Genomic DNA, 27,804 nt, shown 5'->3' with positions numbered 1-27,804 from the left:
TGTGAGGGGCTTGTCAAGTTCCAATCCCGTAAGACACCCCAGAACACTTATCATAAGAAAAAAAAAATAATAATAATAATAAAAAAAAAAAATTTAACAAACGTGCTTTTTCTTTTCAAAAAAACAGCATCATTTCTCAGTTGGCACCTGTCTGTGTTCAAAAGAACAGGTTACAAAAACGTACCCTACGAAGGTCTAGAGGCCGGAAAGCATCGTGGCGGTGCAATGTCGTGCGGCGACGACCTCCCCGTAGAGCTACTGGTTGCCATACTCTATCTACTCCCCGCAAAGTCTCTCTGTCGATTCAAATGCGTATCCAAGGCATGGTATTCTCTAATCTCACACCCTGAGTTCGCCAAAAGACACCTCAATCAAAACAGCAACAACACACCCGAGAATCTCATTCTCGTTTCTGACCATCTTTACTCGGTCGACTGCACTGAAGCCTCCATTAACGATTCTGTACAGGCAACGGAGCTTGATTTAGGTTTCCGACCCATTGTAGACCATTACATGTTCCAAATCTTGGGTTCTTGCAACGGTTTGGTTTTAGTTAGCACCGAATACACCATCAAGTTTTTGTTGAATCCATTAACTAGAGAGGTAGAGAAGATACCCAACTCCCCCTTTTTTTTCGACTCAATGGAAATTTACCATATGTACGGACTTGGGTACGATTCATCTGCAAATGATTATAAGGTTGTGGCAATTGATTTTAGAGAAGATATTGGTAATGATGATGATGATGAGGATGGTGATGATGATGGTGAGGACGACGACGACGACGAGGAGTCCTGGTGTAATCGTATAATTTTTAGTGTGTATTCACTGAAAACTGATTCTTGGAGGAGGATTCAAGATGTCCCCCACTATCATTCTCGTGATGCGCCGCCGCCTACATTGGTTCTTGTAAATGGGTGTTTACATTGGTTCAGTTTCAGGTCTTCCAGTTATGTGATTGCTGCTTTTGATTTAGCAGATGAGAAATTCCGGGATGTGCAGATACCTAGCTCACTTGACAACAATCATTCTAATTATGATTTGATGTACTGCAAATTGGGGGTTTTGAGAGGGTGTCTCTGTATACTTGTATCTCATACGGATATTTGGGTGATGAAGGAGTATGGGGTGACCGAGTCTTGGACCAAAATTTCCAGTGTCTGTGGACATAATACGTTTATGATTGAACCCTTATGTTTATTAGCGGATGGGGAGGTTTTGTTTGAAATATATGAAGAAAAATTGGTTGCATTCAATGCTAAAGAAAAAGCACTAAGAGATGTAGTGGTGTGTGGCATTCCAGATATGTTTAAAGCAGGGATGACCTTTGTGGAGAGCCTTGTCTCACCCTATCGCTGTGATGGGATTGAATACTTGAAGAGTTATCAACTAGATAGGTAAATATGATTCTATTCTATCTTCTTCTGTTTAATTTTCATATACTCGTATTATATATGCCAACATAATATGGAATTTTGAGTATCGGAAAAACCGTAAAACAATGTATTCATTCTTTATTCTTGAGTGATTCAATTTCTAGTTTGAAATTGAATTATATTTTTATAGGTCTATAGTGGGGTTCTATGTCGTTGAACTTAGATTTCTTCTGTAAGTAGTGAGGGTCCATACATTGTAAGAGTGCTACTGTTCTTTGATGCATTTCCAAAGAGAAAAGTAAAGTTCAATTGAAACAGTAGTTTGGTCTTCAGGTTTCATTTTGGCCCATTTCTGGTTGAATTGTGTATGCCGTCTACTTAATTCTGAAATAATTGAAGATATGATTTATGCATTACTAATTTTTTTCATTCCATTATAGCCCCATCATTTGGAATTCCATGCCTGATGGTCCTTCGAAAGTAGCTTCTTCAATGCTTGCTTGCATGCAAATTAAACCATAAGAAGAAGTGGGCTTTCTGGCTGATGTAGTACTAGGTGAAAGAATTCATTGAAGTCATGAGTTGTTGACTGACTTGTATTTATGAGAAAAAAAAACAAAGAACGATTAAGAATAAGAATATGCATGAGTTGTCGGAGAGAGTAAATATGCATGAGTTGTCCTAAAGTCACATCCAAAATATGCTCTTCATTCCCTGAACCAATTTTTGGATAAACCATCGGCAAACGGAGAACGAGGATCATATGTTTGAGTTATGGTCGGAGTGAATATATATAAAGAATTGCATGAATGTGTGGATATTTCATTTAGGAAAAAAAAAAGAATGTGTGGATATTTCTGTTCTTGGTGAGTCCTATAAAGTTGATGTGCTCTGTGTCAATCAGAACAGTCCAAGAGAAACCATCCAAAAAATCTAATCAACTACAACACCAGTCTATTTAACATGTTTGTTCAAATGGTGATATCAATGATTGAAGGCGTTAGGATTCATGATGCATATGGTGATGTTGGAGGTAATGGTGGTTTGTTTTTTCTCTTCTATTTAGAGTTGCTTGAATTGTTGCAACTTAGTAAAAAGAAATTTTCATTTTAAGACCACAACCATAATAAATTATTCTTTTCTATCAAAAGATTATATCAAGAAAGACTGGTAAGTGAAAGTGGGACTTTAGACTTTTTTTTTTTTCTTTTTTCTTTTTGGTTATTTATTTATTTTTTAATTTTTTATATGGCCATAACATTTTCTCTCGCTATTTAAAATACCTTATGAATGCAACTTTTGTTCTTGGATCAGTGACACTCAAGACGGTGAAAGTCATCTAGGCAATTCTCATTTTGAGGTAAATTCCATATTTGAAATAACATACCCACACATACTTTATTTATAGCTTTATTTTGTTGATGTTATTATGTGCTTTTTTATTCTATTCCTGTTAGGAGTAGTTCATATATGTATATACATATGAAAATTGTGAATGCTTGTTATATAGATGATTTGCCTTTCAAGCTATTTTGTGCATGCTAGTTCAAAGCATCTAATGCGTTATTTTATTTTATTTTTTGTTAGAAGTAGTTCGTATATTTATGTAAATAAGCAAGCAATTTTTGAATTTTTTTTTTTTTTTACATAGTTAACATGTAATTTGCCTTTTTGAGGTGGCATAGCATGTTCTTTTCTAAATGCTAATGTGCAGTGCTACATAAACTTCTAAGATAGACTTGAATTTAATGCTAACTTCTTCAATTGGATTCTTTTTATCACTACCAAATTTTAATTAGTAGAGTGGTCACGGTCTAGATATATAATCAGACTCGTTATTTTTATTTACAATGAACTTAGTTTAGGTTTGTGTATCACTTTACTGGAAGTAGTCACTTATTGTTGAATAACTCAACAAGGAGCCATGGATAAAGGCTGAATACACATTCTTAATATGTTATTATAACCTAAATAACCTTATGCACAAAAGTTTAGACATTGTACTTGTCATAATGAAAATTTGAGTTCTCAATTGTAGAATTTAAATGAGTATTTAAATGGAGCATGAAGATTTGCCAATTGGGCTCAAGATAATGCAGGGAATCCAGATAAGATTATACGTCCTTGTAAACATTTTTAAATTAACAATATTCAACACTTCAATATAGTGTACGAGCACTGAATGCTAAACATAATGGATTTGCATACTCTATATGGGTCTTTCATGGAGAGAGTCAAAGTGCACATGTATAAAATGAAGGCGATTAAGATGGTGTGGAAATGCCTGAAATGTATGGGTGTTTAGAGATGCATATTTTGATGGTGAAGACAACGATGCTACAAAGCCTACTTATGGAAGTATATCCTGATTGCGCGAAGTAGACAATTATGTCAGCAACGGTTGCTTTTATGTAAGCACAAAGTTGCTAGACACTGGATTTGATGAGCTTCTTAAGATTATTCGTGATATTCTTTCGCCAAATAACAAATATTCTGAGGGTATCTATGCAACAAAAGAAGTTATTGAAGATTGCTTAGAAAAGAAAATGAGGATATGATTGCATGCTCAAAATTTGGTGCTTCACAGTGGAAAATGACCGCACATACTAAGAAGCTTTTAAATGGGATTCTGGCTAAGGTGTTGTGGTACTTTTCAATAATACCAAGATTTAGGAGATTATTTCGATCAACTGAAAAGGCTGAACAAGTATTGTGGCATTCGACTCATAAAAGTGAGACAAAAAGATGCAACATCCAGTTGACTATGTTGCATGGGATACAATATATATAAAGTGGCCGTGTTTTACATTAGATCCTCGAAAATTAAAGCTTGGCCTTGAGGCTGGTGGGTTTAATCCATTTGGTGACCTTAGCTCTCAGTATGTATAGATGTTGGCTAGGGATTTAAGTTGTATACATTCTTCCCCCGTTGCTTTGCATTAGGGAGATTTGCACACAACGGATTCAGGATAGAAACGTTACTCTCCACCAACACCACATACATTATCAAAGAAAGAGAAGCAACCTTTTTTTTTTATTTTTTATTTTTTGTGTAGCAGGTTACAACAGTTGAAATTACCTGATGGATGGTTCAAATATTGGGCAACATGTATCAGTATATGAATGCAAGATTAGTGGCCTAAAATCCCATGATTGTCATGTTTTAATGCACCAATTACTTCCTGTAGCCAAAGACAGAGCCAGTGTAGGCTCAGGGGGGGCATGTGCTCCCTAGCTCGGCCCCCACCCAGAAACATATATATACACTTTTTCTTTCTATGTACATATATATGAGAAACTGTGATTCTTGCTCAAAAAACAGGGCAAACGCGTTCGAATTATTGGCTTGTCTTCTTTGATTTCATATTGAATATAGATCCATGTCTTTCTTGTTCCGATGAGAAGAATAAAGAAGGTGTTAAGAAACCCCCCCGGCTCAGGCCTAGACACTCTAAGATCCTTTTTGAGACAAGATATGCCTTATTTGCAAGATGGAAGACCTATTTGTTCCCCAAACAAGGACCCTAGAGGGGGGGAGGGAAGGGGGGCGGGGGTATGAGGTTGTGGTGATGGTGAATTGGGTCATTGAACAAACTATGGTAAATTTTTCAGATTGATCCAACCATGGATCCTATATAACTTAATCACTTCATAAAATGATTTAAGATGTTCCTTAGGAAGGTCCATCTAATACCATCCTAGTATAACTCTAAAGTCCAATTATTCTGATCATTAGAAGAGAACAATGACTAGACCTTTCTAGGGGATGGATGTTATGAGTTAGACAAACTCATGACCCTGGTTATCTTGCTTAAGGTAATATACATCTTATCAACTTATGATTCTTGTGTATACAGTGTAAAGACGTCTTGTATAACTTTCTTAATTTGTTTAATAGAAGACTTATCTTTTAACTTATCTTAGAAAGAGTTTAATGATTAATTGAGTAAGTGTATGATTTAAATTAAACATTTTAAAGAACTATGTTTATTTCTGTTTTGCTTTTAAAGAATAAATGAGAGATTATAGATATAAATAAATTAGCTAACATATATCTTTACAACATTAAGTAGATCAACCCTAAACATAATTAATTAATCATCTAACAATGACATAAAAAAGTATGTTAATTAAAATATACAATACATTCAAAAGACAATATCATTACGACTTTAATGACTTTAATAAACAATTAATATACCATATGAGGTTAAAAGTTAAAGAAATGCAAACCAACTAACACCTTGGGTTTTTACATTGTTCGTTACCATCATCGTCACCTACATTCGTGACTTAAGAGGACCTCTTGAGGATTCACTAACTGCTTCTCTTTGGGTGACAAGAAAACGCCCCTTTTTGCAAGTTGAAGAGTAAGTCACTCCTTTTTGGGTCTTCCAAGGTACAAGAGCACAACCCTCCTTGTTTTTAAGTTGCCAAGGGTCATCTACTCTTTCAAGTCTCAGAAGTAACCCATTTTTTTTTTTCTAGTTCAGAAGTAACACATTTCAATGCTCCACAAGCAACCCATTGCCAAGCGAACCACCTGGACTTCAACTCTCAAAAGGTTTGAGGAAGTAACAATAGGATTGTCCCTTAATGGACATTTACATGATTTGCTCACAACCTAGAGTCGTGGAAGAAGTAAATCATAGTAAAAGCTCGACTCTAGAAATGCACGATGAACCATATGAAGTGAAGCATGTGGGTGTTTATATGTGGTTCATGATTCATCTGATGAGAGAATTTGTCCATAAACTGGATTGGATAAAAATAACTATCATAAGTGTTCCTAACTGTGGCGTATCTCAATCATCGGCATTCTGTGAATCACTTGCTCACCTATTGGAGTTCCTTCGTCTCTACCCAATTTCTCATTCTCTCACACAGAAGAGTACTGGTCTAAGTACTCTGTTTCAATCACACTCAACTACACTAGGCTGGTTTCTGCACTTGATTTTGTTGTCAAGGGCTTATTCGTTATTACTTATATAATGTTGGGGCTTATATGTAATTTCTGAAACTTGTTATTATAAATAGAATGTGGTGGAAGGATGAAAGTATTGTTTCATTCTTTCTCTCTTTCCCCATCTCTGTCTCTTTTTCTCTCATCCGTTTTCTTCTCTTTTTCTTCCTTTTCTTTATCACTTACTCTTGATTCGATTATATCTTAAAGTCAACATGATGTCAGAGCATGGTTTGTAAAGCTCTAGGTGTGTAGTTGAAACCCTAGGGCAAGTTTGTGTAACTAGTGGGTTTGAAGGGTTTTGAAGAGATTCCAAGATGGGATTTGTTTGCAAGGAAGTAATGTTAATCACATCCACGCGTACCGCGACTTGTTTTTTTTTTTTTTTTATCTATTGTAGTCTCGATTAGTGTTTTTTTTTTTTTTGTGTTCGCGAGGTTGTGCAACAATGACTTTTTTTTCGTCGTTCGCGATTTTGGTATGGTCTACTTTGTTGCTTTCTAGGGTTTGTGTGGTGACTGTGTGGTCGTTTTTTTATGCATCTCAGAAGACGGTAATCTTTCTAGTTGAAGTTTGTGTGTTAGAGAGGTGGTTCTCTATGTATTTTGTTGCTGCTTTTGTTTCTGAGGATTGTATACCCAGAAACTATTTGATAAAATGTCTGGTTGTTGCAGTCAATGTAGCCACAGATCAACAAAGGGTTTCCATTTGTGAAAACAGCTGAAGAGCTATGGACGACTGTGGAAGAGACGTATTCCTCGGTTGGTAATTTTGCAAAACTGTATGAACTCCAATAACAGATTTCAAGATTCAAGCAGGAAGACCAAACTCTTGCTACATATTACCACACTGTACGTGGTAAATGGGAAGAGTTAGATCACTACTAAGACTACATACCTGTGTGTGTAGCTGATGTTAAAGCATTTCGTGCTATGGTAGAAAGGAATTGAATCTATGAGTTCTTGGGTGTTCTGCATCCGAGATACGAGCATGCGAGGGTACAAGTATTAGGCAGGTATCCAACCCCTACTTCTGTTAGAGATGTGTTTTCGTATATCCAGGCCGAGGAGAGTAGAATGAAGGCTATGTTTGCACCTGCATACACTAATCCTGAGGCAGAAGTACCATTGTCTGAGAGGTCTGCTCTCACACAACAATGGAACAAGCCCAATCCTCCAAAAGGAGGGAAGCAGGATGACAAGAGCAAGTTGAGGTGTGATCACTATGGGCGTACGTGCCAAACTAGGGAAACATGCCAGAATCTACACAGTCGCCTTACTCCAGCTCCTGCTCATGCGAATGCTAGGCAAGGCCTGGTCCATTTAAGGGGTTATCTGCGACACATACTGCAGAGCGTGAGACTGCTTCCATTGGTCATGCCTCCTCAGTACCATCGAGTTCTTTGTCCGGGACTGAACTTGATGCTCTCCAACATCGACTAGCACAACATTCTTCTATTTCCACCTCTAACTTCGCTCAAACAGGTACCTCTCATTTGGCACATCAAGTTTCCACATTATCTGGTTGGCCACCTTGGATTATTGATTCAGGAGCCACTGATCACATGACTGGTATGACATATGATTTTTATTCTTATAGTTTATGTTCTGGTAAGGATAAGGTTAGAATGGCTGATGGCACCTTCACCTCCATTGCGGGGAAGGGCACTGTTTTTGCTTCTCTTAATCTTACCTTATCCTCTATTGTTCATGTCCCAAAGTTTACCAATTACCTCCTTTCTGTCTGCCACATTACAAAAGCTTGAATTGTAGTGAAACCTTTTTTCCATCTTACTGTGTGTTTTAGGACTTGGACACAGGGAAGACGATTCGAAGTGGACGTGAGGACAATGGCTTGTATTTGCTGGATGCGAGGCCAACTTCTTATTATGTTGCAAATCAATCTAGTGTTAGGAATAGTAATGTCAATAAAGATATGTTAATGCGATGGCATAACAAACTAAGTCATTTACCTATTCCTGCTTGCATTTTTTTTTTTTTGTATAAGTAAAGCATATATATCAAATAAGCTCTAAGGGAGAACAACCCTTAACAAAGAAAAAACAAAGGCGCCATAGACGCCATTACAACAATAAGTTGTCAACAAAGTCTAACAAACTGTTCACTGAGGAACAATTAATCCCAAGGGCCCAAAAATAGAGAGAATGTGGGATAAACGATTTAATAGCCCAAGCCGACGACTCGTTGCCTTCAAAACATCTTCTATTGCGCTCAAGCCACAACCCCCACCAAATACAAAGAGGTGCTACCCTCCAAGCTTTCCTAATACGGTTACCAACGGGTCACCTTGCCAGGCCTCTAGCATACCTTTTGTTGTCCTTGACACAACTCAATGAACCCCAAAGACCTTCATAACCATGCTCGAAGCATTCACGTACAGAACTATTCACTGGGGTTCCTTTTGGGAGATTTTTTTTCCTCTCATTAGAAGTTCTTTTGGGTGATTGTGATCGTTGAAAAAGAAGATGGCAACCACAAAATTTGATATTGAAAAATTTGATGGGCACAACAACTTCAGCATATGGCAATGCGAAGTTTTGGATGTTCTGATTCAACAAGAGTTAGACACTGCTCTGGGGAAGGAGAAACCAGAAGAAATGAAGGAAGAAGATTGGAAAAAGATCAATCGCAAGGCTTGTGGTCAAATTCGGCTTTATCTCGGGAAGGATCGGAAATATCCTTTCATGCACAAAATTTCAGCCAACAAGCTTTGGATGCAACTGGAAGAGAAGTATACGACAAAGAGCATTGAAAATCGGCTCTATTTGAAGAAGAAGCTCTTCCGATTTGATTATAAAGAAGGTATGTCTATGTCCAAGCCTCTGGATTATTTTCACAAAATTCTTGTTGATTTGCAAAATTTGGAAGTTAAAATTGATGATGAAGATAAAACATTGCTATTGTTGAACTCTTTGCCTGATTCGTATGAACATTTGATTACCACACTACTGAATGGAAAAGAAGAAATTAAATATGTTGATATCTCTAATACCCTCATGAATAATGAGCTTCGCAAGAAGGATAAGGAGGTAAATAGAAACTCAACAGCTGAAGCTCTAACAGTACGTGGTACAACAAATAAAAAAAAGTCTGGTAGTTGTGGAAGATCTCAATCCAGATCAAGAGGAGCATCAACTTCGGGCAGGAAAAATCTTGCCAAAGATGAATGTGCCTTTTATCATAATAAAGGGCATTGGAAGAAGGATTGTCCTAATTTGAAAAATAGGGATGATAAGAAGATTGCTGCCAACATTGTTAGCAGTGACGATGAAGCTGCAGAGTTTGCTTTGACTATATCAGTTGGATCCAGTTTTCATGAATGGATCTTGGATTCGGGGGGTTCGTATCACATGTGTCCCAACTCGGAGTGGTTCTCCAGTTTTCAGGAGCTGGACGGTGGAGCTGTTTTCATGGGCAATGATCATGCCTGTCAAACAAGGGGGATAGGAAAGGTCCGTTTGAAGTTGCACACTGGAAGAGTTAGAGTTCTCCAAGATGTCCGGTATGTACCGGATTTGAAGAAAAATCTCATCTCACTTGGATCATTGGCAGCAAAAGGCTATGAGATCACTCTGAAAGGTAATGGTCTAAAGGTGACCTATGGAGGTCTAGTTGTGATGAAGGGTATGAAGAAGAGTAACTTGTATTTTCTCCTTAGAAATACAGTTACAAGCACAGCAGCTGTTGCAGACAGTTCAGAGGTAGATGCGTTAGATGCTACCAGATTGTGGCATGCACGCTTGGGACATGCAGGTGAGAAAGCTTTGCGGGGACTAGTGAAGCAGGGTCTATTGAAAGGTGCCAAGACCTGTAAGCTTAGATTTTGTGAACATTGTGTTCTGGGCAAGCACACAAAAGTCAAGTTTGGCACAGCAGTACACCGCACGAAGGGAATACTTGACTAAGTTCACAGAGATGTTTAGGGATCTACCAGAGTTGCATCTTTGGGAGGTAAGCATTGGTTTGTCTCATTTGTTGATGACTTCTCTAGACGAGTATGAGTGTACACCATGAAACGTAAAAATGAAGTCTTAAAAGTGTTCTTGAAATGGAAGAAGATGATGGAGACCCAGACTGGCAGAAAAATCAAAAGACTTAGATCCGATAATGGCGGTGAATACACATCGGACCCATTCTTACAAGTATGCCAGGACGAGGGTATTGTTCGACACTTTACAGTCAGAGACACGCCGCAATAGAATGGGGTGGCAGAACGCATAAATCGAACCTTATTAGAAAAGGTTAGATGTATGTTGTCCAAAGCTGGATTGGGCAAAGCATTTTGGGCTGAGGCTGTGACATACGCACGTCATCTCATCAACAGGTTGCCTGCAGCTGCGAATGAGGGCAAAAAGCCTATGGAGGTATGGTCTGGGAAACTTGCTACATATTATGATTTTCTGCGAATATTTGGTTGTACTGCCTACTTTCATGTTAAAGAGAGTAAGTTGGATCCTAGAGCCAAGAAAGCTATATTCTTGGGCTATAGTGAAGGTGTAAAGGGGTATAAACTTTGGTGCCCCGAGTTGAAGAAAATCATTAATAGCAGGGATGTTACATTCGATGTGTCTTATATGCTGAAAAGTTCTCTTACAGAGAATAAAACCAAAGAAGTTTCGCAGCAGGTGGAGCTTGAGGCTCCAATTGTTCCAGCTAGACCTATCAGTAGCTCAGTTGATGAGGAAACAGGTACAGGTGAGGAGGAGGCTCCTACCCAAGAGTCTCCACAGCAACCATATTCTATTGTATTTGATAGATCAAGAAGAGAAATAAAGAAACCTGCACGGTTTATTGATGTGGTGGCATACGCACTACCCATAGTTGATGATGACATTCCATCATCCTATAGAGAAGCTGTCAAAAGTTCAGAAAGTGTAGTTGGAAGAAAGTAATGGACGAGGAGATGCAATCTCTTCTTACGAATCAGACTTGGGAGTTGGTCCAGCTTTCAAAGGAAAAGAAGGTTATATGGTGCAAGTGGGTATACACCAAGAAGGAAGGCTCTTTAGAGCAAGACAGTGTGTGATTCAAAGCTAGATTGGTGGCGAAAGGCTACAAGCAAAAGGAAGGGATTAACTATAATGAGGTATTTTCACCTGTTGTGAAGCACTCTTCCATTCGTATTTTGCTAGCTTTGGTTGCATAGTTTGATCTCGAGTTAGCTCAACTCGATTTCAAAACTGCTTTCTTACATGGTGATTTGGAGGAGGAAAATTTATATGTCTCAACCAATTGGATTCAAGGTTGTTGAAAAGGAAAATTAGGTTTGCAAATTGAATAAGTCGCTGTATGGGTTGAAACAAAGTCCAAGGCAGTGTTATAAGCGATTTGATCAGTTCATGAAAGGGCAGTACACAAGAAGCCATTTTGATCATTGTGTGTATTTTCGTAATCTTCGTGATTGATCATTTGTATATTTGCTCTTATATGTTGATGATATGTTGATTGCATCTAAGAGCAAAGTTGAAATTGATAAGTTGAAGATTCAGTTGAGTACTGAGTTTGAAATGAAGGATCTTGGTGAAGCTAAGAAGATACTTGGGATGGAGATTAGCAGAGATAGAATGAAGGGCACTGTTTGTTTGTCTCAGAAGTAATATTTGAAGAAGGTGCTACATTGGTTTGGTATGGACTCGAATACTAAACCTGTAAGTACCCCTTTGGCCCCTCATTTCAAGATTAATGCTTCATTATCTCTAACACAGATGAATAGCGTGCGCACATGGCTCATGTTCCGTATGCAAGTGCAGTTGGAAGCTTGATGTATGCAATGGTGTGTGCGAGACCTGACATTTCACAGGCCGTTAGTATAGTGAGCAGGTATATGCATGACCGAGGAAAAGGTCATTGGCAGGCAGTGAAATGGATTCTACAGTACATCCATGGTACTGTGGATGTTGGTTTGAAGTTTGAGCGGGATGATAGACTTGGTCAGCATTTGGTTGGATATGTGGATTCGGACTACGCTGGTGATTTTATTAAACGTTGGTCAACTACAGGTTATGTGTTCACACTTGCTAGAGGGCCGGTGAGTTGAAGGTCGACATTACAGCCTACAGCTGCTTTGTCTACTACAGAGGTAGAGTACATGGCAGTGACACAGGCCATTAAGGAAGCCATATGGCTACATGGGTTGATTGAGGACTTGGGGATTATTTAGGAGCATATTGATGTCTATTGCGACAGTCAAAGTGCTATCTATTTGGCAAAAAACCAGGTTCATCATTCACGTACGAAACACATCGATGTCCATTTCCATTTTGTTCGTGAGATTTTGGATGAAGGCGATATTCTCCTTCAGAAGATTAGAACTGCGGATAATCCCGCAGATATGCTGACAAAGGTTGTAACGAAGGTCAAGTTTGAGCATTGCTTAGACTTGATTAACATCTTGCGAGTTTAAGTGCCTTTGGGTGCATTTGGAGGCAGTTCAAGATCATGTTTGTTTGGAAGACTTCATTTTGGAAAGATGTATAGAATTTTTTGCCAAGGTGGAGATTGTTGACAAATTGGAGTGGCAAAATTAGAATGGTTATGTGGGTGGGCCCCACATGGTTGTTATTTTTGACATTTTGGCTCAAAATTATGTCATTGCATACGTTTTGTGCTAAATTTTTTGGTTATAAATAGTCCTTCATTCTATGGGTTTAAAGCATCAGAAAGAGAGCAAAGCCAAGAGCTTTAGCTTGAGTGAGAAATCAAAGAGAGGAGAAAATATTGTATAATTTTCTCTTTTGTGAGCTTTTTGTAACCGTTTTGGTTTTGATATAGTATATTGATCTTGAGCTCCCGTGGACGTAGACACATTGCCGAACCATCTAAATCCTTGTCTTCCTTTTGTGTGTGTGCTCTCTCCTATTTATTATTTTGTGAGTGAATTCTTGTGTGTGTGATCACAACCACCATTAGTTATTTGTTAGGCCCACGCTTCCGCATAACAAATTGGTATCATATGTCATTGCATATGTTTGCAAAGGGCAGAATGTTGGCTATAAATAACCCTTGTATCTCATAAGCTCAATCATCCAAGCATCAGAAAGAAAGCAAAGCCAAGAGCTTTAGCTTGAGTGAGAAATCAGAGAGGAGAGAAAATATTGTATAATTTTCTCTTTTGTGAGCCTTTTGTAACCCTTTGGGTTTTGATATTAGTACATTGATCTTAAGCTCCCGTGGACGTAGGCACATTGCCGGATCACGTCAATCTTTGTTTTCCTTTTATGTGTGTGTTTTCTCCTATTTATTATTTTGTGAGTACATTTTTCTTGTGCGTGTTGTCACAACCACCATTAGTTATTTGTTGGGCCCACGCTTCCGTGAGCTCCCGTGGACGCAGGCACATTGCCGAACCATGTAAATCCTTATTTTCCTTTTGTGTGTGTGTTTTCTCCTATTTATTATTTTGTGAGTGCATTTTTCTTGTGTGTGTGATCACAACCACCATTAGTTATTTGTTAGGCCCACGCTTCCGCATAACAAATTGTTATCAGAGCACCACGGTTCGTATTCTGTTCGGGTACTGTTCACATACGGTACTATTCGTGTATAGTACTATTCATGTACAGTACTATTCACCGGGGTTCCTTTTGGGAGATTTTTTTTCTCTCATCAAAAGTTCTTTTGGGTGATCGTGATCGTTGAAAAAGAAGATGGCAACCGCAAAATTTGATATTGAAAAATTTGACGGGCGCAACAACTTCAATGTGTGGTACTGCGAAGTTTTGGATGTTTAGATTCAACAAGAGTTAGACACTGCTTTGGGGAAGGAGAAACTAGAAGAAATGAAGGAAGAAGATTGGAAAAAGATTAATTGCAAGGCTTGTGGTCAAATTCGGCTTTATCTCGGGAAGGATCAGAAATATCTTTTCATGCACAAAATTTCAGCCAACAAGCTTTAGACGCAACTGGAAGAGAAGTATATGACAAAGAGCATTGAAAATCGACTCTATTTGAAGAAGAAGCTCTTCCGGTTTGTCTATGTCCAAGCATCTGGATAATTTTAACAAAATTCTTGCTGATTTGCAAAATTTGGATGTTAAAATTGATGATGAAGATAAAGCATTATTATTGTTGAACTCTCTGCCTGATTCGTATGAACATTTGATTACCACACTACTGTATGGAAAAGAAGAAATTAAATATGTTACTGTCTTTAATACCCTCATGAATAATGAGCTTCGCAAGAAGGATAAGGAGGTTAATAGAGACTCAACAGCTGAAGCTCTAACAATATGTGGTAGAATAGATCAGAAAAAGTCTGGTAGCCGTGGAAGATCTCAATCCAGATCAAGTGGAGCATCAACTTCGGGCAGGAAAAATCTTGCCAAAGATGAATGTGCCTTTTGTCACAATAAAGGGCATTGGAAGAAGGATTGTCCTAAGTTGAAAAACAGGGATGACAAGAAGATTGCCGCCAACATTGTTACCGGTGACAATGAAGCTGCAGAGTTTGCTTTGACTGTATCAATTGGATCTAGTTCTCATGAATGGATCTTGGATTCGGGTTGTTCCTATCACATGTGTCCCAACCGGGAGTGGTTCTCCAGTTTTCAAGAGCTGGACGGTGGAGCTATTTTCATGGGCAATGATTATGTCTGTCAAACAAGGAGGATAGGAAAGGTCCGTTTGAAGTTGCACAATGGAACAGTCAGAGTTCTCGAAGATGTCCGGTATGTACCGGATTTGAAGAAAAATCTCGTCTCACTTGGATCATTGGCAGCAAAAGGCTATGAGATCACGCTGAAAGGCGATGGTCTAAAGGTTACCTATGGAGGTCTAGTTGTGATGAAGGGTATGAAGAAGAGTAACTTGTATGTTCTCCTTGGAAATACAGTTACAGGCACAACAGTTGTTGTAGACAGTTCAGAGGTAGATGTATCAGATGCTACCATATTGTGGTATGCACGCTTGGGATATGCAGGTAAGAAGGCTTTGCAGGGACTAGTGAAGTAGGGTTTATTGAAAGGTGTCAAAACCTACAAGCTTGGATTTTGTAAACATTGTGTTCTAAGCAAGCAGACAAGAGTCAAGTTTGGCACAACAGTACACCGCACGAAGGGAATACTTGACTATGTTCACAAAGATGTTTGGGGACCTACCAAAGTTGCATCTTTGGGAGGTAAGCATTGGTTTGTCTCATTTGTTGATGACTTCTCTAGACTAGTATGAGTGTACACCATGAAACATAAAAATGAACTCTTAAAAGTGTTCTTGAAATGGAAGAAGATTATGGAGATCCAGATTGGCAAAAAAATCAAAAGACTTAAATCTGATAATGGTGGTGAATACACATCGGACCCATTCTTGCAAGTATGCCAGGACGAGGGTATTATTCGACACTTTATAGTCAAAGACACGCCGCAACAGAATCGGGTGGCAAAACGCATGAATCGAACCTTGTTAGAAAAGGTTAGATGTATGTTGTCCAATGCTGGATTGGGCAAAGTGTTTTGGGCTGAGGCTGTGACATTCGTATGCCATCTCATTAACAGGTTGCCTACAGCTGCGAATGAGGGCAAAACGCCCATGGAGGTATGGCCTAGAAACCTACTACAGATTATGATTTTCTGCGAATATTTAGTTGTACTACTTACTTTCATGTTAGAGAGTAAGTTGGATCCTAGAGCCAAGAAAGCTATATTCTTGGGCTATAGTGAAGGTGTAAAGGGGTATAGACTTTGGTGCCCCGAGTTGAAGAAAATCATTAATAGCAGGGATGTTACATTCGATGTGTCTTCTATGCTGAAAAGTTCTCTTACAGAGAATAAAACCGAAGAAGTTTCGCAGCAGGTGGAGCTTGAGGCTCCAATTGTTCCAGCTAGACCTGTCAGTAGCTCAGTTGATGAGGAAACAGGTACAGGTGAGGAGGAGGCTCCTACCCAAGAGTCTCCACAGCAACCATATTCTATTGTATTTGATAGATCAAGAAGAGAAATAAAGAAACCTGCACGGTTTATTGATGTGGTGGCATACGCACTACCCATAGTTGATGATGACATTCCATCTACCTATAGAGAAGCTGTCAAAAGTTCAGAAAGTGTAGATTGTAAGAAAGCAATGGACAAGGAGATGCAATCTCTTTATATGAATCAGACTTGGGAGTTGGTCCAGCTTCCAAAAGGAGAAGAAGGTGATTGGGTGCAAGTGGGTATACACCAAAAAGGAAAGCTATTCAGGGCAAGACAGTGTGAGATTCAAGGCTAGATTGGTGGCAAAAGGCTACGCGCAAAAGGAAGGGATTGACTATAATGAGGTATTTTCACTTGTTGTGAAGCACTCTTCCATTCGTATTTTGCTAGCTTTGGTTGTACAGCTTGATCTCGAGTTAGCTTAACTTGACGTCAAAACTGCTTTCTTACACGGAGATTTGGTGGAGGAGATCTATATATCTAAGCCAGACATATTCAAGGTTGCTGGTAAGGAAAATTGGGTTTGCAAACTGAGGAAGTCGCTGTATGAGTTGAACCAAAGTCCAAGGCAGTGGTATAAGTGATTTGATCAGTTCATGAAAGGGCATCAGTACACAAGAAGCCATTTTGATCACTGTGTGTATTTTCGTAAGCTTCGTGATGGATCCTTTGTATATTTGCTCTTATATATTGATGATATGCTGATTGCATCTAAGGGCAAGTTGAAATTGATAAGTTGGAGATTTAGTTGAGTACTGAGTTTGAGATAAAGGATCTTGGTGAAGCTAAGAAGATACTTGGAATGTTAATTAGCAGAGATAGAATGAAGGGCACTGTTTGTTTGTCTCAGAAGCAATATTTGAAGAAGGTGCTACATCGGTTTGGCATGGACTCGAATACTTAATGCTTCATTATCTCCAAGCATAGATGAAGAGCATGCGCATATGGCTCATGTTCCGTATGCAAGCGCAGTTGGAAGTTTGATGTATGCAATGGTGTGTACAAGACCCGACATTTCACAAGCCATTAGTATGGTGAGCAGGTATATGCATGACCTAGGAAAAGGTCATTGGCAAGCAGTGAAGTGGATTCTACGGTATATCCAAGGTACTGTGGATGTTGGTTTGAAGTTTGAGCGGGATGATAGACTTGGTCAGCATTTGGTTAGATATGTGGATTCGAACTACGTTGGTGATTTGGATAAACGTCGGTTAACTACAGGTTATGTGTTCACACTTGCTAGAGGACCGGTGAGTTGGAGGTTGACATTACAGCCTACAGTTGCTTTGTCTACTACAGAGGCAGAGTACATAGCAGTGACAGAGGCCATTAAGGAAGCTTTATGGCTACATGGGTTGATTGAGGACTTGGGGATTATTCAGGAGCATATTGATGTCTATTGCGACAGTCAAAGTGCTATCTATTTGGCAAAGAACCATATTCATCATTCACGTACGAAACACATCGATGTTTGTTTCCATTTTGTTCGTGAGATTTTTGATGAAGGCGATATTCTTCTTCAGAAGATTGGAACTGAGGATAATCCCGCAGATATGTTGACAAAGGTTGTAACGAAGGTCAAGTTTGAGCATTGCTTAGACTTGATTAACATCCTGCGAGTTTGAGCGCCTTTGGGCGTATTTGGAGGCAGTGCAAGATCATGTTGGAAATACTTCACTTGGGGGTGATGTACATAGTTTTCGCCAAGGTGGAGATTTGTTGAATATTATGGCTTAATTGAGGTAACCCATTACATCAGCCAAGTTGTTTACATTATCACTTAGATCAACAAAATGGGTTTTGCTGATATAAGTGATGATGCAAACAACTTGGCTGATATAATGGGTGACCTTAAGCATCCTGTTTTGAAGCATATGCTTCCTTAGTTTGCTTCTGTTGAATCTTTTGAGTTAAATTGTGAAACATGCGTTCTTGCAAAACAATGTCATGTTTCTTATCCTACTAGTATTAATAAAAGTACAGTTCCTTTGCAGCTTGTTCATTCTGATGTGTGGGGTCCTGAATCTACTACGTTACTTGGTTTTCATTACTTTGTTGTGTTTGTTGATGACTTTAGTCAATATACTTGGCTTTATCTTTTGAAAACCAAAGATGAAGTTCTTTCCATTTTTAAAACCTTTCATAGGATGGTATGTACTCAGTTTGGTTGTCCCCTCAAAATCCTTCGATCTGATAATGGAAAAGAGTTTATGTATGGTGAGCTTGCCTCCTTTTTTGCTGATAACGGGATTGTCCATCAAACCTCTCGTGTCGATACACCACAACAGAACGATGTAGCTGAAAGAAAACACCGCCATATTACGGAGGTGACCCATTCTCTTCTAATTGGGATGGGAGTGCCTAAAAGTTATTGTGATGATGGGAGTACCTTATCAATCAGATGCCTTCTAAGGTTCTTGGCTATCAATCCCCCTTCTTTGTCTTACACCATCACACTGCCTTGTTTACTGTCCCTCCGAAAGTGTTTGGTTGTGTTTGTTATGTTCACATTCATCATTGCAAGGACAAAATGACCCTAAGCCAATCCGATGTGTCTTCCTTGGATACTCCACCACTCAGAAAGGGTATCGGTGTTATAACCCTACCATTCGTTGTCGCTTTGTTTCTTTGAGTCTGTTCCTTTTTTTTCCACTGCTCGGGGTTCTCTACAGGGGGAGACTACTATATAGGTAAAGAATCCATTGTCCATTCAGAGGGAATGCCCCCTTCCTTTGCCTGTTCCCTTTCAGGGGAGCTTCTTACTAAGGTGCCTATGTCTAGTCGTCCTAAAACTAATGATTTACAACAGGGAAAGCAACCAATTGTCTACACTAGAAGGGCAAAACAAGTCATTGACTCACCCTAGGACCAAGAAGTCTCCCTCGATCCAGGTAATTCCTTAGTTGACACTGATACTTCTGATTCTTTTCCCAATAGCATTCATGTTGATCTTGATGTCCCTATTGCCTATCGTAAGGGTGTTCGTAGTTTTACAAAACATCCTATATCTCAGTTTGTATCCTATGATGCCTTATCTCCAACATATCGTGCTTTCACTTCGTGTATCTCCTCTCTCTATATCTGTTCCTTCAAGTGTTTTAGATGCTCTCAGTCAAACTCCATTGAAGAAGGCCATGCTTGAAGAAATGAAGGCCCTTGAGAAGAATGGTACTTGGGATATTGTTCCATTACCTAGGGATAAGAAACCAGTAGGCTGTAAATGGGTCTACACAATAAAGTATCATGCATTCGGAACAATTGAGAGATATAAAGCTCGGTTAGTTGCAAAGGGCTTCACTCAGACCTATGGAATTGATTATCTGGAAACATTTGCTCCAGTTGCCAAGATGAACTCTATATGTGTTCTTCTTTCTTTGGCAGCTAATTTGGATTGGCCCTTATATCAGCTAGATGTAAAGAATGCTTTCCTTCATGGTGACTTGGAGGAAGAGGAGTATATGACTATGCCACCAGGGTTTAAGCTTGCCAATGGTCATAATTTAGTGTGCAAGCTAAAAAAGCCTTGTATGGGTTAAAGCAGTCGCCATGTGTTTGGTTTGAGAGGTTCAACACTGCTGTGAAAAGAGTAGGGTACACACAGAGTCAGGCATATCATACTCTCTTCATCAAGAAGCACCAGGGCTGCACCATTGCCCTTATTGTATATGTTGATGATATTGTTATCACTAAAAATGATCCAGAAGAGATTCGTCGAATGAAATCATTCTTGGGGATAGAGTTCAAGGTTAAAGACCTCGGATCATTGAGATACTTTCTTGGCATCGAGGTGTGCAGATCGAAGAAAGGAGTGTTCATTTCTCAATGGAAGTATGTGTTAGATTTGTTGGCTGAAACAGGCAGGCTTGGAGCCAAACCTATTGATGTTCCCATTAAGTAGAACCATAGGCTTAATGATGTAGATGGAGACCCATTAGATGATGTGGGAAGATTTCAGTGATTGGTTGGGAGACTGATTTACTTATCTCTCACGTGCCCGCATATTGCCTACGCTGTTAGTGTGATTAGTCAGTTTATGCATGTGGTGGAAGGATGATGACTTCTTTTTTTATCAATTACTCTTGAATTTATTATATCTTATAGTCAATAGATTTCACTCACACTCTGTATCACATCAGTACTGGTTATTGTACCCAATTTCACTCACACTCAACTCACAAGAACACTTAAAAAGGCGTGCTTGAAATGACTCACAACTCATAAGTATTAAAGATGCCGTATTAAAAAACACTTAAAACACTCAACTCACTTGAGTCCTGGTTTATGTACTCAAGATTCACTTGAAATTCACAATGTGTAAAAATATAGATCAGTATAGTAATTCTCAAGCTATTATGTTGAGGAAGAAGGGTATTTATAGCCCCTTTGAATTGTTGCCGTTTGAACAGGTTGAGGTGTGTTTGGATATAAAAATCAGTTTTTAAAAAGGGACACAAGTGCAAGATGTCTTTGGAGTGCGTCTTGAGGACAAGTGTTAGTCACAGCGTCTGACTCTTTTTCAAATTCACTGATGATGTCAAGCAGATTAAAAATAATTCGAACTAGTTCAAACCAATTCAAATAAAAGAACTGTTTGAGCAATCATTTCAGCTCAAGTGGGTGTCAGTCCTTTCGGCGGCATTTAATGCAGGAGCGGACAAGTGGGTTGACAGCTAAGGCTATCTTGGTGAGGTGGTAATGGATTTACAGAACTACCATTGAGATCTGATTCGGGAGAATTAAGATCAAATCTTCTCTCAGAAGCTAAATCTGATGAGATTTACTTAGGAAGCTATTCTCTAGGCGTGGGTATATGGTACGGTGATGAGGATTAGTGAGGACAAATATATACTCATCAAGACACGTCATTATGCAAGCATCAGATGATGTGCAGAGATGTGTTAATCTCATAAGGCGTCCTATACCCAAGTGAGCCTATTTACTGGAATGTACAAGACTACTTCCAATATTTAATCCTAAGGTAAAATGGGAAGATGCTAACTTAAGAACTTTAACTAAGTCAAAATTAGCACAAACCAACAGGCCTGTGGCCTAGCGGTACCAAGGCCCCTACTTGAGTAGCTCTGGCTTCACTCTCTGGATATGAGCAGCTCTGGCTTCATTCTTTGGATATCCAAGACCTTGGATTTTAAGGAGAGAGTCTGAGCTAGCTTCGATTCCATGGATCAACTCAACTGTGCAAGTCTTGAACCCTGATTGTAGGTTGAGTTCCTTGATTGATGGGAAGAGCAAATTGATCCTTCTTTTGTACCCGAGTCTTATGTGTTTATCTGAAATACACTACACTCAAGTAAATAGTTAAATAGTAAATTAATATATTTTAATTATTCAAATCACAAAGTTAAGATTGGTTAGAGAGCCTTAGCCCAACACTGTTGATATGGCCTTCAACTCATTAGGGTAGGCGAACCTATATCCTTAGTAACGTTGACAAAGTAGAGCAACTGGTTAAAAGTCAGCGAATCTTTTGATTTATATCTTTCTATTATTTATATCTTTTTATTATTATTATAAAGACCTTCCATACAAAGGACACATAAGTAGTAGGGAAAAAGGGGATCCCCTTGTCTCATCCCTCTTTTACCCTGAAAGAAGCCACACAGCTCACCATTAGTAGCAACAGAAAATGCAGGAGTAGATATGCACATATAGATCCAATCAAGTTTTGAGGAAAATGTGCATATGGATCCAATCAAGTTTTGAGGAAAATTTAGGGCATGGAGGCAAGCTATGTTATAGTTCCAGTTAATAGTGTCAGAGGCCGCCTTTATATCGACTTTGAAAGAGTTCTAGCTGTTGGTAGACCAAAACAAAATAGCAAAATCACAGTGCTTACATTTTATTTAATAAAATGGTTGGGCTTGGGTGGAAGATTTTTATAAAGAAGTGAGTGAATAACAACTTGAATTCACCTTCTATTCTTTCAAGAGAAAGCACCGAGATCCCGCTTAAGCGTCGTTTACCAGCCAAGGACCTAAGGCCGAAAGCTGCTCAAGAGGTACAGCTAGTAATGCTATGCCCAGAGTGGATGGGAACAACCGAAATGGAAACTGAGTGTTTCGTTCAAAATACTGATACGAGTGTTGGGGTCGTCCTCCATTGCCATCTACTTCAAAGATACCTTCTGAAGCATTTTTGAAATACCAGAGTTCAGTCTCTTCCCATGAATTAGTGGATCAGGCAGCATCATTTTGAGTGGAATAATAAAAAGCGGGTCAATCCTCCTATATTTCATTGTAAATGTGAAATACTCATACAAATCAAAATGTGGGATGTGAAGGAATGTTGGTCGTTCATCTGCTTGGCTAGTCAAGCCTAAGCTAGTTCAGACGGGAGTTGGTTGGTAAGGGATAATGCCCGGTTGTGGTGTCCGACTATCCTTGAAAATGGAACACCATGGCCTTAAATGAAAGGCTTGACTAAGTCGATGGTGCACTGACCTCATCATAAAAGGATGAGCCTAGTCTGACTATTTGTACGCATTGGCTTAACTCACTCCAAACCTCCGTAGACACACTGCAAAGAACAACATAATGAAAACTGCCTTGTAATGTCTGTACAAGGGAATGGGAAAGGGCTTTGAAGTGAGAGTCAGGAATGGTGGGACGGATTAAAGCAAGAAAAATGACATAGAAGAGCCTATGACAAAGCAGTATGGTACTTGGAATGTCCCGTATCTCACCTCATCGGTGCTAAAAAAGGTATTCAGGATCAAGAATGTCATATATCCCAAGAGCTAGAGTTTAAGGCGGAATGGAGGGTTCCCGCAGCCTGCTCGGTTGTGGTCTGCGGTCTGCCATGTTGATGAGCCTAAAGCAGGCCCCATTCACGAGTATGTGAGGGCCATCTTTCATAGTTCTCGCCATTTGAGAAGCTAAAGAGAGCAATAGCGAGTGAACTAGTGCTAAAATTTCCTTATTTGATAAATCGTTCAAGGTAGAAACGGATGCCTCTGATCAAACTATTGGGGGGGCTGGAAGAGTGGAATGACGGAGAGAGGCTCGATCAACAAAACAAAGAGTAGCCCCCTAGAACCTGGCAAAGCCATTCGTTAAACGACCACGTTAGCCACCTCCAGACCGTTTTTAAGGTATTATGGAAGAATCACCTCTATGTAAATAAAGAGAATGCTCCTTTGGACAGACGAAGATCCTATTCTTAGGGCATTGGGTGGGCATCAGAGGCATCGAGGAGTGGCAAACACTTACCAAGGTGAGTGAGCTAAGGTCATTTTTCAGGCTCGTGAACTATTACCGAAGATGCATCGTTACATGCATTCCAAAACCCACCAATGCCAGTGAAAACCTCGGTCGGTTGGTCCTCCATTCATTTGAGAAAGACTTTCCCGCACCCATGATACCATTTCATTGGTGTTATCAACTAATTAGTCTTGTCACATAAGGAAAAATGCATTTATTTAGTAGGTCCTATCACTACATGTCAACATTTAATTAGTTGGTGATACCATGTCATCAATATAACAGGAGCATTAAAGTATTTCTCCATTCATCCGACCGGAAGTGTGGATAACGAAGCCACCTTCACAAACTTCTCCCTTTTCTCCTTATGTTGTAGTAAAGCAGAGTGGTTCGCTCAACTGCCCCTTAGTCTGGTGCTCATGACGTGCTACGGAACCTACACCGTGAGTGGCATCTCCTAGGCCTATGCTACAATCTGGGAATTTAAGCAAGGTGACCTGATATGGATCTAAACCGACGGTTGCAGAGAATAGGTGCAACGGGGAATCATCGGAATAGCGAGAGGGTACGTAGAGAACAATGTTGACCAAGCTCCTTTTTCTACTCCCCTTAAATGAACTCCCCGCTCTGTCCCTGCTTGTAGCTTTACTTGGGATACTACCAAGGGGTCTGAGGATTGCTATATTTCTCCTATGCGCGTATTTTTATGAAATATGCCAAAGGGTGATTAATAGGACTCAGTTGGAAAAGATTTGAAAATGAAATTGTCGGATCTTTGTGCATGTTTGAAAGGTTCTTTCAACCGTCTTTCTTTGGCATTATGGCACACGTTACATTCGTGTTGCACGAGAAGCTCGTTTATGTGGACTAGTCCATTCATTTGCATGTTAGGAATCAATTTTACATTCCTGAATGCTTGTTGCATGACCTATATAAAATGAAATGCCCATGTTCACATTGTGGAGTAGGCTGCTGAAAAAGTGAATTTCAAGCCGCCTTTTAATCCTTTATTTCATATTCACAGAAAATTGAATTTCAACACTCTCATTTTAGCAACATCATGTGAAATCCTATGTATTTTTTATTGCAAATTTCAAAAATCTATTGTGCAGGAACATTACCAAAGATATGAAAGGGAGATTGAGCAAATGGAGCAAATGAGTGAAAAAATGGGGCTTGAAATGGAGCAAATCAGGGAACAAATTAGGGAACAAATGCAACAGATCCAATCGTCGTGGGTAAGTGATAATAAGAATGCTTTGTCATACTTTTTAAAGAGAATGCTTTGATTCCTCTGTAAAATTTCACTGCCTATCAAATTGAATTAGAATTAGCTTTGGAAAGGATGAAACAAATGTCTAAACATTCCATTTAATGTCTAGTCTGTTAATTACTCACGTAGATTGGCAAAAGCTGAAGTTGATGCAACTCATAGAATAGTAAAGGTAATAGATGCTTCATATACACAATTTATTTGGTGTGACTGATAAACACTTCATAGCATTTAACTAGTCAGCCACAACTTCTCAAAACCCAATGCTGAAATCGAAGCCAATGCATGTCAACTGATGCTTATTGTTTTCAATTACTTTTAATTATCCTATTTTACTGTTTTCTTTCTTTTTTCCATGATAGGCACAGAATGCTAACAACCAATCCTGTCCCAATGGTTCACCAAGTGTCCCATCTACTGAAAATTTTGAAGGGGTAAATTGTGAATTATTGTATTATGACGGGACGGGATTAGTTGTTGCTACCGGTGAAGTTGTTTCCTTGGATCCTACTTTACTTGTAAATGGTGCTGCTCTCAGCTCCGAATGTTGGAAAGTGTTGGTCAATTACATATTTGAACCCGAAGTGCCATTGTATAGGCCTCATCCTTCTTACTTTTTGCTTGGACATGCTAATGGAGATTCAATTGCCTGGCCTAGCAAGTATATCAAAATCAGTAAGTAATTAATTTTGCCATTGTCGTGATATATATCCTATGGTGCCATTTGTATTTCTAATTTAAGGTCTGAAAATATAATATTCATTTATCTGCAGCTGGACCTTCGGGGTAAGCTCTGTGATGAGAAAAGAATTTTGCTTCATGATGCTTGTGTTAAAGAAGGATGAGTTTTAATGCTAAGCCTTGGTGTTAGCCCTTTATTGATTAGAAACTCGTTGGTCCCAGCTGTATACAGTTTGGCATTTGCTATATATGTGTGTGTGTGTGTATATTGTCAACTTGATTTGTTTCCAGTTTTTTTACTTTTTGCTAATGGAGACACTATGCTTGAGAAGATCTGAAAAATGTTGCCAGTAAAGCTTTGAAAGTTCCCTTGAACTGTTTACTTTTTCATCAAAGTTCCGCCCACCTTGACCTTTTCACTTTAATGCTAGCATTAACCTGCTTAGATATTTGCATCCTGCAAACTCCAATATGTCCCAAGAGTTATTGTTGCCGTTTTAAATATGGTTCAGGTTCCAGCTCGTACTCGCATAATATGATTGCATTTCATATTGTGTTGAACACATGTCAAGAAGTATCTGAATGTGCCGGTGCCCAAGCAGCAACTGGTACAGACATGTTTATTCTAAGTATCTGTTATACTATCGGGTGACTGGTTGACCCAGAAGTTCGTCACAACTTCATCGATAACTCCCTGCTGCTAATTGCAAGTTAAACAAGGTGCAAGCTAGTATTCTGAGACGTACTCAAGAGAAAAGCCAGTTGTCGCTGCCTTCAATGGCGTAGCCCTAGCTGCTTTGACAGCGGAATGAACATCCCTTTTCCCCCCGTTGCTAGTATATAGAAAGAGATAGGCTATATATGAGATTTTCTGGCGGCTGTATGGGGTATAGGTTAAGGCAGGCGCTACACATTCTTACAATCTCCAATTGTAATATAGATTCTATGCGACTCTTTTCCCTGATTATTTGCAGTTGTATAAGCACTCTGTGGACCAGTAGCCTAGCTGTATAAGGTTTTCTTTGATAAAGCTCCGGCGCCCATTTGATTATGATGCAGCTGTAAGTGCAACCAAGTGGTACGGTTTTGGCAAAATTCCTGGAGGTATATTTGCATAATCTTCAATTTGAAATGCTTCTTTTTATTTTATTTATTTATTTATTCAATTTTTAGTAAATCCTGGTTGTGTAACTCATTATGCCCTCCATACTTGGAGAAATCTTCTTTTTTAACTCATTTTACCTCCAAGCTTTAGGTTTCTAGGCCCAAAATGTGATCCTCTGGTGTATTTTTGAGTTCCAAATTTCCATGGATTCCCAATACATACGGTTCAATATTTATTGAGATTGATGTGCAAGAGCGTAGTGTCATTTAGTACAGGAATAGTGTTACAATTATACCTTTTAAACAATAAGCTTGCTACATGTTTGTAGAATCTGATTAGTTTAAGGAATGATTGTTATAATTGTCTTGAATGGGTTTACTTTGTCGACAGCATTGTGAAGAGCTAAAAAGAGGTATTAAAAGCATTTCAGCTTGTCGAGTCTGATATTAATCCTCTAAAATGCAGGGTCTGGCGCGGATAAGATTGGTTTTTGTCGAGTTTGATAAGAAATTAGGAACTCGTATTAACGACTGTTTGATAAAATTACCTACCACCGAGGTTCTCTAAAATTTAAATCTTTGATTTGGCCATTGAAGAGGGAAACTTTTGGTTTCTTCTATTTCTTCATGTTTTCTCAATGACCAAACGGAGTTTTGGATTGATGTTAAGAAAGTTGATCTGATTTTATGTACTGATTTGCAGGTTATTGAGCTTGCTCTTTCATTGATTGGACGTTTTTGCAATTGCGACTCTGCGTGGAGTTCTATGGTGCTGAACTTTCCTACTGCCATTCTCTCCTCTTTAAATCAAAATCATTTCGTACTGATGATTTATAGGTAGAATGTTTTGCACTTTGTAGATGTTCATTGTATATGTGTGAACGTTTATGTACATGTTTGGAAAACGCTGCAATTTTTTAATATTTTTCGGTCTCCTGTATGTTTCGAGTGTTGTTTTGAGTGTGATCAGCATCTCTTTGATAAATTTTCCGTTCACAGTTCATGTGTGTGTGTTAGCTTTGATAGAATAGGAAGGAATCGAGCATGATTGTGAATGGATGCAAATTGAATGATGTTGATGAGAAATGTTAGTTGTGCTACTTACCCGTCCGGGTGGAGAGGCTCCTTTCATGGGGGCAAAGCCTTGGATATCACAGCACAGGTTAATTTTAAAAAAAAAAAAAAAAAATGAAGAAATGTTGTTTCAGTTCTTCAACGTGGGCATGTGCATGCATTAGCTGCTTAAGTGATTAATTAGTTTAGAG

General features: G+C 39.0%; 1 protein-coding gene across 3 annotated transcripts; it reads left to right on the top strand.

Moving 5' to 3' along the window:
* Nucleotides 1–27,479, top strand: LOC132296292 (F-box/kelch-repeat protein At3g06240-like). 3 transcript variants are annotated; one of them, XM_059794516.1, is made up of 6 exons: nt 1–1,397; nt 2,691–2,736; nt 24,594–24,719; nt 25,117–25,429; nt 26,410–26,539; nt 27,243–27,479. In XM_059794516.1, exons 1-5 carry the CDS (start codon nt 226–228, stop codon nt 26,415–26,417), a joined length of 1,665 nt encoding a protein of 554 aa, XP_059650499.1. In that variant the 5' UTR covers nt 1–225; the 3' UTR covers nt 26,418–26,539; nt 27,243–27,479. The 3 variants fall into 3 exon arrangements, with proteins under 3 accessions (XP_059650499.1, XP_059650488.1, XP_059650493.1); XM_059794505.1 differs by having other exon boundaries at nt 25,948–26,539; XM_059794510.1 differs by lacking the exons at nt 26,410–26,539; nt 27,243–27,479 and adding an exon at nt 25,528–25,830.
* The last annotated feature ends 325 nt before the right edge of the window (nt 27,480–27,804 follow it).

This window comes from Cornus florida, unplaced genomic scaffold (genome assembly GCF_030987335.1).
Source record: "Cornus florida cultivar Cherokee Brave unplaced genomic scaffold, ASM3098733v1 CherokeeBrave_3.0.0_Hap2_Chr01, whole genome shotgun sequence".
Classification (NCBI taxonomy): Eukaryota; Viridiplantae; Streptophyta; class Magnoliopsida; order Cornales; family Cornaceae; genus Cornus; species Cornus florida.
The sequence above is the reverse complement of the archived record's forward strand: the minus strand, read 5'-3'. Positions and strand labels throughout refer to the sequence as shown.

What these genes read in the sequence shown, in the direction of transcription:
- LOC132296292 (XM_059794505.1), top strand. Translation starts at nt 226, where the DNA reads ATGTCGTGCGGCGACGACCTCCCCGTAGAGCTACTGGTTGCCATACTC. An exon ending in AAGAGTTATCAACTAGATAG is followed by an intron (nt 1,398 to 2,690) that starts GTAAATATGATT and finishes TTCTTGGATCAG; the next exon opens with TGACACTCAAGACGGTGAAA. An exon ending in TAGGCAATTCTCATTTTGAG is followed by an intron (nt 2,737 to 24,593) that starts GTAAATTCCATA and finishes TCTATTGTGCAG; the next exon opens with GAACATTACCAAAGATATGA.